General features: G+C 32.3%; 1 protein-coding gene across 1 annotated transcript; it reads right to left on the bottom strand.

The window, feature by feature from the left end:
- Positions 1 to 7,875: 7,875 nt before the first annotated feature.
- Positions 7,876 to 9,266, bottom strand: LOC11410946 (mitochondrial uncoupling protein 5). Its single transcript, XM_003613030.4, has one exon. The coding sequence runs from the start codon at positions 8,976 to 8,978 to the stop codon at positions 8,010 to 8,012; it is 969 nt and encodes a 322-aa protein (XP_003613078.1). The 5' UTR covers positions 8,979 to 9,266; the 3' UTR covers positions 7,876 to 8,009.
- Positions 9,267 to 10,998: the final 1,732 nt, after the last annotated feature.

Raw genomic sequence — 10,998 nt, 5'->3', positions numbered from 1 at the left:
ACTTGAGTGTTTATTTTCGTGTCTTTTTAGTGAATGACCGATAAAAATACAAGGGTTGAATAAAAAAATTGAAGCGCAATTTTTTTATTGAGGATTTGGGAGATAAGTCTATTTTAAAAACTAAGTGGGGTGTATTGGATTAGGATTTTAAAAGACTATTTTAATAAATAAAAGTCTTTAAGATTTTAAAAGACTGTGTGAGATTGTATTGATTCTGTGAGATTTTAAAAGACTTTTTATGTAAAAGACTTTATACTCTCAAGATTTTAAAGGATTTATCACACTGACTTTTAAGAATTTTAAAGGATTTTATGTGATTTTAAAATTTCAAAGGATTCAATGAATTTTAGGAGAAAAAGAACAAACTTACAAGCGTGAATGATAAAAATAATGAACAAATAAATTCTAGCGTTTGAATAAAGAAAAATAAAACCAATAAAAAATTCTTTTACTATTGATTTTCAAATTTTAAGAATTTTATGGATTTTATAAGATTTTAAGGGACTAAAAACACTCTTAACACATTATTCTCAATACACATTTTTTATTTGTTAAAAATGTTATTCCCACAAAATTCAATTGTACATATTTAAAATTATGCCAACACTTACAAATCTTTTAAAAAAAAATATTGTGTCAGCCATTACAAATCGGTCGAGTTACACGAGTTTACCGAGTGTTAACTTAGTCAAACTCCTTAAACCTTCCAATTTTACCAGAAACCGATTTTACCTCAGAGTTAACACGATTTTTGTACCTAAAAACGTAAACTCGATAATCTCGGAGAGTTAACACTCGATTTGCGGAACATTGATTACGACATACTCTCTATCATAATATTCTCAATACAATTTTTTATTTTTTTTATGAGATAGAGAGAGGGAGACAGGGGGGATGAGAGAGAGAGAATGGAGAGAGAGAGAGAGAGAAACGAAGAGAGAAAGGAGAGAATAGGGAGGGGGAGGGAGAGAGAGAGAAAGGAGAAGAAAGAGATAGTAACTTTTAGAAGAAAAACAATCTCAAGAAATATCATCTTTTCTTGAAAGACTTTTTCTTGTTAAAATTACACTACAAAATCCCACAAAATCCATCAAAATCCAATTTATTAAACAATCCTTCGAAATTTGAATGATTTTGAATACCACAAGACTTTTTTTAAGTAATGAAAAATCTTGATTGAATACCTCAAGACTTTTTTAAAATGACAAAGAGTCTTGATTGAATACCACAAAACTTTTTTTAAGTTGCAAAAAGTCTTGATTAAATACCACAAGACTTTTTCATAATTAAAAAATCTTTTAAAATCCTATAGAATCCTAATCCAACACATCCTCTAAAATTAAAGTGGATGTCCGTGTCTATGTCGTTTAAACTAAAAGGGTGTTAATGTCGTTTAAAAAGACTCGGATCGTATATAACTAAAGTCTAAAATTAAAAGAGTGTCGGTGTTGTTTAAAGAGACTTAGTTGAGGTTAGTGCAATTTCCCTTCGTTTTATTTACATGGCTGATCCAAATCCTAACATGCACCGTTTGAATGATTCTTTCTTTTTTATGCTTCTTCTCCCACTCTCTTATTGACAAACCCGATTGAATACTATACATGTTTATTAGTTCTATCTAATACATTTGAACTATAAACATTTGTAAAAAGAAATGCTGAATCAGTCATACATGGTTATATTATATTACAACAAAGAAAAATAAGTTAAAAGTTCAAATTTTGGTTATCCAATCGACCCTTTTTTTTTTTGACAAAGTCATTGTATATGGAAAACCCTCCCAAATTAACAGAGTCTTCATATAACATCTTCCTTTGAAGTTTTGAACTTGCATCAGATTTGAGCTCACCTGTTTTTTTTTTAATACTTTAGCTGCTTTTTTCTTTCTTTCTATCTAGATGACAAATGTTTATTTTTATTTTACTAGTAGAGGGAGTTGAACTAATGATCGTTGCAACTCTTATTATGTTCATCTCTGAGAGCAGATCCAGAAATTTTGATTAATAGCGTCAAAATTATATACTATACATATTTGTACAAAAAAAAATATATGATAAAACAATGTCATCTTTATTTAATTTTTTTTTTGGCCAAATTTCATCTTCAACCAAATATTTGAGATTACAAAATTTTACCATTTTATATGCCAAAAATCGAAGACATATTAATATCTATGAATTATATTTGTTATCTATGTATCTTCATATTTTAAAGGTGTTGTAGAATTATCTCGTAAGTACAACTCATATGATAAAATAAAGATTTTTGATATATGTTGCATGGTTTCAAATTTGTAACATCTCCTTTCTCCAATCCACGATTGATTTTGGTCGAACGACGATTGCATACAATCCGGATTCATGCTTCTCTTACACTTGATTTGGTTGTTTATCATTTTTCTTTCCCTCTACTCTACAACTCTATCTCCCTAACCACTATATCAACTCTCAACCATACTGTTTCGGCCATGGAAATCCCACCTTGCACGGTGGCTATGGGAACATCGACATGTTGGAGAGCATTTGAAGATTTAGTGATCATGAAACAAAATATGGGTACAATAAGACTTTGCTGTGCTCTTTTAGTATATATTATATCTATCATATACATTATGTCATTATTAGGTGGAATGTAAATATACCAATAATTTTTTTTTTATCCATTCATTACAATCCAATTTAAACTCATTCACGTTCGGATTCAAGAACACAACTCTCTGATTAATTAATAGATTATACATAAATTAATGGGTTAATGGTGCTTTACCTCCTGTAATATAGGTCATTTCCGGTTTTTCCTCTGTAAAATATATTTTTATTTACCCCCTATAATTTTATTTTATTTTAATACGCCCCTAATAGGTCATAAAAAAACGAAAAATTTCTGCAAAAAAAAAATTGTTTTTTTTTATGACCTATTAGGGGGGTATTCTAAAAAAAAAAAATTACAGGGGATAAATCAAAAAAAATATTTTATAAGGGAGCCCAAAAATAACCTATTTTACAGGGGGTAAAATACCTTTAACCCTAAATTAATTATAAATATTCAATAAGGTAGGAATGTAGGATAGTTCTCTTTAACTTTGATTGATAGTGAACCCCCTTAAGGAAAAAGCATATAGTGCGAAAACACTTTGTCAAATGTAACTTTCAAACCACTTTTGGGTATAGATATGAATGATTAACCTAACATGTCAAAGTGGAATAACCTGTTCCACACACACACCTCCCAATTAATCTTTTGATGTTTAGTGGAATTTTCTTGCTCTATACATTATACTAGTTTTGATTTGTGGTCAAGTATTGCTAGCTACTTTCTCTTGGTAATTTATTTGTCTTTAGGCTTTCAATATAGTAGCTTGATTTTGCTGGATAGATTAGACTGGTACAAATTAATTCCAATAAGAAATTTGGTACAATATGAAATCCACTTGATACTCTACTATCAGTGTAGAATTGGTTGGCCTAGTTTGGTTAATTTCAAGTAGTTGAAAATGATCGATCTAGACATTAATGAATGGAAGAAAAACCCCAACATATTTTTAGTGAACCTCTTCTAGTTGCAACTAGCTAGGAAATTTCCTTCAATCTAAATAGCCCAATTGCTGTGTAGTGTACAGCCCCAACGATCCAAAAATTTGCATCAAGCTTGCACTTTGTAGCCACTCTTTGAAATTTGATAGTTTCTTGCACATGCATAGTTATCCATAAATTTTAGTCGAAAATACAAATTGAAGTTCAATTCGATAAATATGCTAACCAATATCCTTAAGATACCTTTCACAGTAAAAATAAAAAATCCATAAGATACTTTTTTTTTTGGAGAAATCCTTAAAATACTTTATAATCAAACAAATATAATATTATCACTTGTTAGCATGATCCAATTTAAATGTCTAATGACTTACAACTTAAATCCCTTAACCTCGATCGACCGGATAATTATACATAAAAGTCCTTAATTGCTTACTAATCGAGACCAAATGTTATAAACAACACACACTTCTTAACCCAACAAAATGTCTTTTGACAAAGGACAAAACTCCAAGGGCTAACACACAAGATTTAAAGCGGATAATATCTCAAAAAGGTGGTGTCGTAGACTTGAGGCCGATACAATGACCATAATTTAATTTTTTTCTTATAGATACGAGAATTAATCCTTATTAATCCTTATTAATTCTCTTTGGTAAATGTCATAGGAGTCTTCTTCGCTCAAAAAGATTCTTTCATTTGGTTTTATCCCCTCTCTTTGTAACAAAAAAAAACTTTTTCAGTTTAGGGTAAACTAAAAAATATATAGATTTTTCCTCTTATCTTTTTCTAGGCAACTAAAATTAAAAGCTTTCCACAAAGAGCAAAATAGTACGATTACGTTTGCAACGCACATTTATGAAAGAAACAATTCATTTTCATCCATAAAATGTCAATTATTTGTGGTCTTGCAAAGCTTAACAAACAGATCAAATTATTCTAGGAAGAAGATAGAGACAGAATCCTTATGACGAAGCATTGCCTAATTGGTATATTGAGCTTGTGGTGCAGAATAGTCCAATTGCCTGATTGGTATGTAAAAATATTGCTAAAACGTGAATTTTAGAGTATAATATTTGTGATCTTGGTGTAAATTCCAAATATATTTTGAAAATAACTTATTTTTCAGAATAATTACAAATATTTTCTCTATTTTTCGTATATTCTCCTACGAATAAATAAATTATTCTAAAATTCAAATGATTATATTTTTCTCATACAAACGATTCATCTCTAAGATCAAGTTAGTCTTTGTCAAAAAAAAAAAAAAAGATCAAGTTAGTCAAAATGCCTCCCTCCATCAAATAATTATGTTAAGGGTGTTGAAGTGTCAAATTAAATGACATGACATATAGAGCAATTTCAAGATTTATGCGTTGCGGGTTTATATTTTGCAAGGGATGTTGAATTTGTTTCTAATAATATTTTTAAAATATTAAATTTTAGAAAGGAGAAAGTATCTTGTAAATATAAGGTTATGTTTGGTAAAAATAACGGAAAGATGATACCTTCTAATTGATGATTGATAATTAATATCTTATAGATAATTAAGATATTTGGTAAAATTAGCAGTTCAAAAATGTAAGGAAAAGAAATGTACATGTCCAGCACCTAACATTTATTTAAAAAAAAAAGTCCAGCAACTAACGTAACTATATATATATATATTAGTTTAAATTACAATAAATTATAAAGGGTAAAAAGAATTTTAGATAAAACAATAAGGATAAAATTAGAAGAAAAAATGATAAGTTATAAGTTCAAACGCTACTTGAAATAGCGTCTGAAAAATAGCTTTTAAGCTCGTGAAATAAGTTATAAGTTCGTGGTAAAAAACATTATCCTTTTTTGATCAATCGAATTTATAGGCTAACTTTTTTGCCTTACCAAGAGAGTCCAAGTCAAACAATTGACAAAGTAATTCATAATTTTCTATACAAAAAACTTAATTCTTTTGATTCTTCAAACGATGTCTTTAGCATTTTATACTCTCAAATTATTTTGCACTCATAGTTTAGGGTCCCAATTTAGTGATTTACTCAACTAATAATAGGACTGCGACAATAACACGCGCCAAGTAGTTTTGACACACGCAGATGGGTGAGATATTTTGCTCGTGATTTGGGTCCCAATGCTTCAAAATTATATGAGCAGCCAAAGATTTGGAGATCAGAATTATTCCACTAATAATCAAACAATACGTTGAATCTGACACCAATGGAAGTTGTGTGAGGAGGAATGCTTCAGCACTAGTTACACCAATAGGATCATTACTCAACGCTACACCTCAAAATAAACTATGCTTCCTTTCATTCTCTTTTGGTTTGTCAATCTTAGCTGTTAGTATTAAAAAAGAGTAAATAAAGATTGGGTTAATTATGTTTTAGGTCCTTATAAATAGGCGCGTTTCCAACATTAGTCCCTATTTAAATTTTATTAAATTTTTGGTCCCCAATGTTTTTTTCCGTTAGCAAAATAGGTCCTCGCTATTAATTGTTGCTGATTGAGCAAACGGTGAAGCACACATGGATGCCACATCTGACTTTTTTTTTGTTGGGTTAAATATGTTTTTAGTCCCTTTAAAATTGAGGCATTTTAAGTTTAGTCCTTACTTAATTTTAATAGTTGTTTTAGTCCTTACAAAAATATTATGCACTCAGTATTAATTCCTACTCAATTCAAATTTGTTCAATTTATCCTTAAACTCTTGTATACTGCCACTAGTTTTGCGTTTTGCATGAAATGGGAACATATGGGTTGGTTCGAATTAATATGGAATTATTTTTCCACGCTCATTCAATATTTTGCCCCTGATTAATGATATTGAGTTCTATTCAAATATCTATGCCGATTCAATGGTCAATGTAATTTAAAAAAAAAATAGCTTATTCTTCGGTATCTCATATGGCTTTCATAATTCTAGGAATTTGTTCTATAAGTAATATTGGGCTCAACGGGGCCGTTTTACAAATAATATCTTATGGATTTATTGGTGCTGCCCTTTTTTTCTTGGGAGGAACTAGTTATGATAAACTACGTTTTCTTTATCTTGACGAAATGGGCGGAATGGCTATCCCAATGTCAAAAATATTCACGATTTTCACTATCTTATCGATGACTTCTCTTGCATTGTCGGGTATGAGTGGTTTTGTTGCCTAATTGATAGTTTTTTTGAAATAATTACTAGTCAAAAATATCTTTTTATGATGAAAATACTATCATAACTAGTTTTAGTAGGTTTTTTAGTCTCTGCTAAAACAAAGTTTGTTTAATTATCCTTAAACTCTTCAATTTTTGAACGATTTTTTTGAGACAAGTTTAGAACACTATGAAATGTTCAATTATTAAAATTTAGAATTTTTTAACATGAAATTAATTAAATATGAATATTTGAAAATGATAAAAGTTAAAGATAAAAGTAATAAAATTTGGACATATAAATCAAATTTTGCGATAATTTTTTGCGGAGGAACTTTTATTAATGTTCTTAACACGTCTACAAAAAATTGTTAAAAAACTTAATAGTTTAAGCATAAATTAAACAAATTTGAATTGAACAGAGACTAATACTGGGTGCATAGTATTTTTGTAAGGACTAAAACAACTATTAAAATTAAGTAAGGACTAAACTTAAAATGCCTCAATTTTATAGGGACTAAAAACATATTTAACCCAACAAAAAAAAGTCAGATGTGACATCCATGTATGCTTCACCGTTTGCTCAATCAGCAACAATTAACAGTGAGGACCTATTTTGCTAATGGAAAAAAAACGTTGGAAATCAAAAATTCAATAAAATTTAAGTGGGAACTAACGTTGGAAACGCGCCTATTTATAATTACAAATTTTGGTTGCACCTTCCTTTCAAAAAATGAAACGAAAAATACAAGTTTGGAACTTTCAACTATCTAATAATTACGTATACGCAATTCCTTTCTTGGATTAAAATACATTCACACCAAAAATGCCTGCTTTGCTGTCACAAACAGTCAAAGTCCCGATTTGTAAAAACATTTAACATGTTTAATGTTTTTCATAATGGTTTATATTTTACTAATTGTCTAACATAATGATTTTAGATCTTCCAACAGCATCACAGCTTTTTTAACAACACATCACAGTTGTTATTGTGGCAAAAAATGTTTCATAACATCAGATCTTTACACGTTCAAAATTGTCTAATTGTGTATTAAGTAATTGAATTAACCACAATTTTAATCACGTACAATCTAAGCATTTACAATTAATCATATTTTATAGGTGATTAATATTCAATATGAATATCATAAGTAGCATAAACCACATTTTCTGGTGTTTTGTCATTCCGATATAAGATCTGCACATCAATTTAAAATCATGGTTTTCATTAATCAAAATTACCATCTAGAACAACCACATTAGAAGACAAAAATTAAAACAGAGTTTATTGGAATCAACTTAAAAACTAAAAATCTTCGCCATCATCAATCTAGCAACTCAGAAATCCTTCAACAACTTGCGAACTTGCTCCAAAGTAACAAACAGAACAACAGTGAAAGGTCCCTGCCTTGAAATTGTAGGAATAAATCCCTTGTAAAGAGCCATAGGACCCTCAGCACGAACTGTCTTCAAAGCACAATCCAAAGCACCAGCATAGGGTGGTTCCTTTCCAGCCTCCACCTTCATGTTCATCACCCTTGTCTTAATAACATCCACTGGATTCGACGCAACCGCCGCCACAAATCCCGCTGCAAAACTAGCTGTCACATGGGTCCCAAGGCCATCACGCATAACACCCTTCTCAAGAATCATCTCCTTGAATTGATCATATGAAGCCAGCTGTGAAGCTGTGACCAGCATGGCGCGGTTCACAGTCAATGATGACCCGCGCCAGAGACTAGTCACACCTTCCTGCTTCGCCATTCTGGTAATGGCGTCAACAACAGATTTGTAGTTTCTCTGCTGAGCCGGTGGGAGTCTCCCATCGGCTTGCATTCGAACCATGGCAACATCGGCGGGGTTACCGATAGCAGCACCAACCCCACCAGCAATAAGTCCAGCCTCGATCTTGCGAACCAGCGGCATAGTGCCACCAGCTTCACGATCTGTCCACTTGTTTTTCAAAACCTCGTAAAGTCCCATCCTGGTGGTGGAGTACAGTGTCTGCCTGAGCACGGTGGCGGAGATGCCAGAGAACAAAGCTGTTACACCTTCTTGTTGAACAAGACGGACTCCGACTGAGACAAGGCCCACACGAGGCTGAGGAACCGGAGTAGACCCAACATGGATCGTAGTTGTTCCGGTTTGACCGAAAGCAAGAGCCGGTCGAAGGATCTGAACTGGGTTCGGCTTAGGCGCGTTTTCACCTTGAAGTTGCATGCGAACCTTAATAAGATCTAGTGGATGTGTGGAACATCCTGCTATGATTGAAGCAATACCACCTTCAACAAAACCTTTGACACCCATGGTGTTTTTTTGTTGTTGTTTCTGAGTTAGTATAGAAAAAGGGTTTCAATAAGTTTCAAAGAATAAAAATGAATATTGGGGGTGTAATAATGAATTTAATTGATAGTAGTAGAGAAACTAGTTCTACTGGGAATTGGAAAAAGACCAATTAGAGTTAGAGCTCATCTCACTGGAAACCAGGAGATGGGAATGAAGGCCACAGGCTATGGAAGAAGAGTGAGGAACGTTAGGTCTCTGAGACATATGCTAAGAAACTATGAATGTTGTTTTGGTGTGGAGAAAAGAAGAGATATGAGAGAGTATTTATAGTTGGGGTATTTTTTGGAAGCATCTGGGTGACTGCTTCTACGCGATTATGGGATGGATGGATGCATAATTGGTGGAAACTATACACGGTAACTAGTCCAAAATCGGGTGTAATTAATTCACGCGTTTATGGAACGGTCCTTTTTGTTAGGCACAAATCAAAGTTTTTTTTTTTTTTTTTTGGAAAATCAAAGATTTTTATTTATTTAGAAGATTCCGAAAAATAATTAGAGATTTTTTTCGCTGTACCAAAAAATATTATGTGTAATCAATTTAATAATATATTGTTTTTTGTGAAAAAAAGTAAATACTTCTAGAAAAGAAAAACATTAATGATTTGATTTGACTTTTATTTGTGATTGGGAAAGGGTTCCTAGTAAATTAGCTTAATCGAGAATTGTTCCCATGAAGAATTAAACTTGTGTGATGTTATAACAGCGATCGTCAACTCCAACATGGATAGTGTTTTGGTTTGGTTTGGCATCATCAGGTTCCTTTGAATGTGACGATCTTTGCTTGGCGTCTCATTAGGGATTGGCTACCAACGAGAGCAAATTTGGCAGCAAGAGGTATCTTACAGTTAGACACTGCTCTTTGTGTGACAGGGTGTGGTATGATTGAAAGAGCAGATCAATTATTTCTTTCATGCCCATTTTTCGCGATTTTATGGGAGCAAGTGCGGCTTTGGATAGGTCCCAAGTGCGGCTATGGATAGGTTGTGTGGGGGTCAACTCCAACATTATTTCTAATCACTTCGTGCAGTTCACTTGTATGTCAGGTTTTGGCAAAGCTAGGCGTCTTTTCTTCAGTTAATCTGGCTTTTGACTTCTTGGGTGGTTTTGAATGAGCGTAACAATCATTTGTTTAAAAATATTGTAACCAAGGCTCCTAGATTGCTTGATAAAATTAAGTTGTTATTGTCAGCGTGACTGAAAGCTAAAAATGCCACTTTTGTTTTTGGAACTCATATGTGGTGGTTAAGGGTGGGAATAGGCCAGACCAGACTTTGATAGGCCTGAGCCTGTCTACGAAAAAATTTACAAGCCTGAGCCTGGCCTGTGGCCTATTATAGGCCGTTTTTCTTGGCCTGGCCTGACCTATTTAAAAGTCTGGACTGGCCTGAAAGCCTACTTATAGGCCGACTTTATGTTAAGGTCATCAAATAGTTCATTTGACCTATTAAATAAGCTAAACATGCCTTAAAGCCTACTTAAAAGCCTATTTAACTACAAATAAATTTTAACTAGATTAAAGCCTACTTAAAAGTCTATAACAACAAAGCCTATCTAGGGACTAATAGATAGAGAAAAAGATGTTTATATTTTTAATGTATGCAATTATTTTAATATAAAAAATATTTTTTAATAAATAAGTATTAATAGGCCGGCCTATTAGACTTAACAGGCTTTTCTGGAAGCCTAAGTCTGACCTATTTAACTAAACAGACTTTTTAAAAAACCTAAGCCTAAGTCTATCTACTAAACAGACCAGGCCAAAACAAGCCAGGCCGTAGGCCCCTGTAGGCCAGCCTGGCCTATTCCCAACTCTAGTGGTGGTCAAGTCCTATGGCTTATCTAGGCATTGGCTAATTAACCACTGGAGGTTGTTTCCTTTTGACATTGTTTCTTTGTATATTGGTAGTGATCTTTTAGGCACACCTTGTGCTAAGAGATTGCTATTGTTTTGGTAATATAATTTTATTTTGGCTTGTTTA

The sequence above is a fragment of the Medicago truncatula genome, chromosome 5 (genome assembly GCF_003473485.1).
Source record: "Medicago truncatula cultivar Jemalong A17 chromosome 5, MtrunA17r5.0-ANR, whole genome shotgun sequence".
In the NCBI taxonomy this organism is placed as follows: domain Eukaryota; kingdom Viridiplantae; phylum Streptophyta; class Magnoliopsida; order Fabales; family Fabaceae; genus Medicago; species Medicago truncatula.
The sequence above is the reverse complement of the archived record's forward strand: the minus strand, read 5'-3'. Positions and strand labels throughout refer to the sequence as shown.

Coding starts and splice junctions, on each gene's coding strand:
- LOC11410946 (XM_003613030.4), bottom strand. CDS start 8,978: ATGGGTGTCAAAGGTTTTGTTGAAGGTGGTATTGCTTCAATCATAGCA.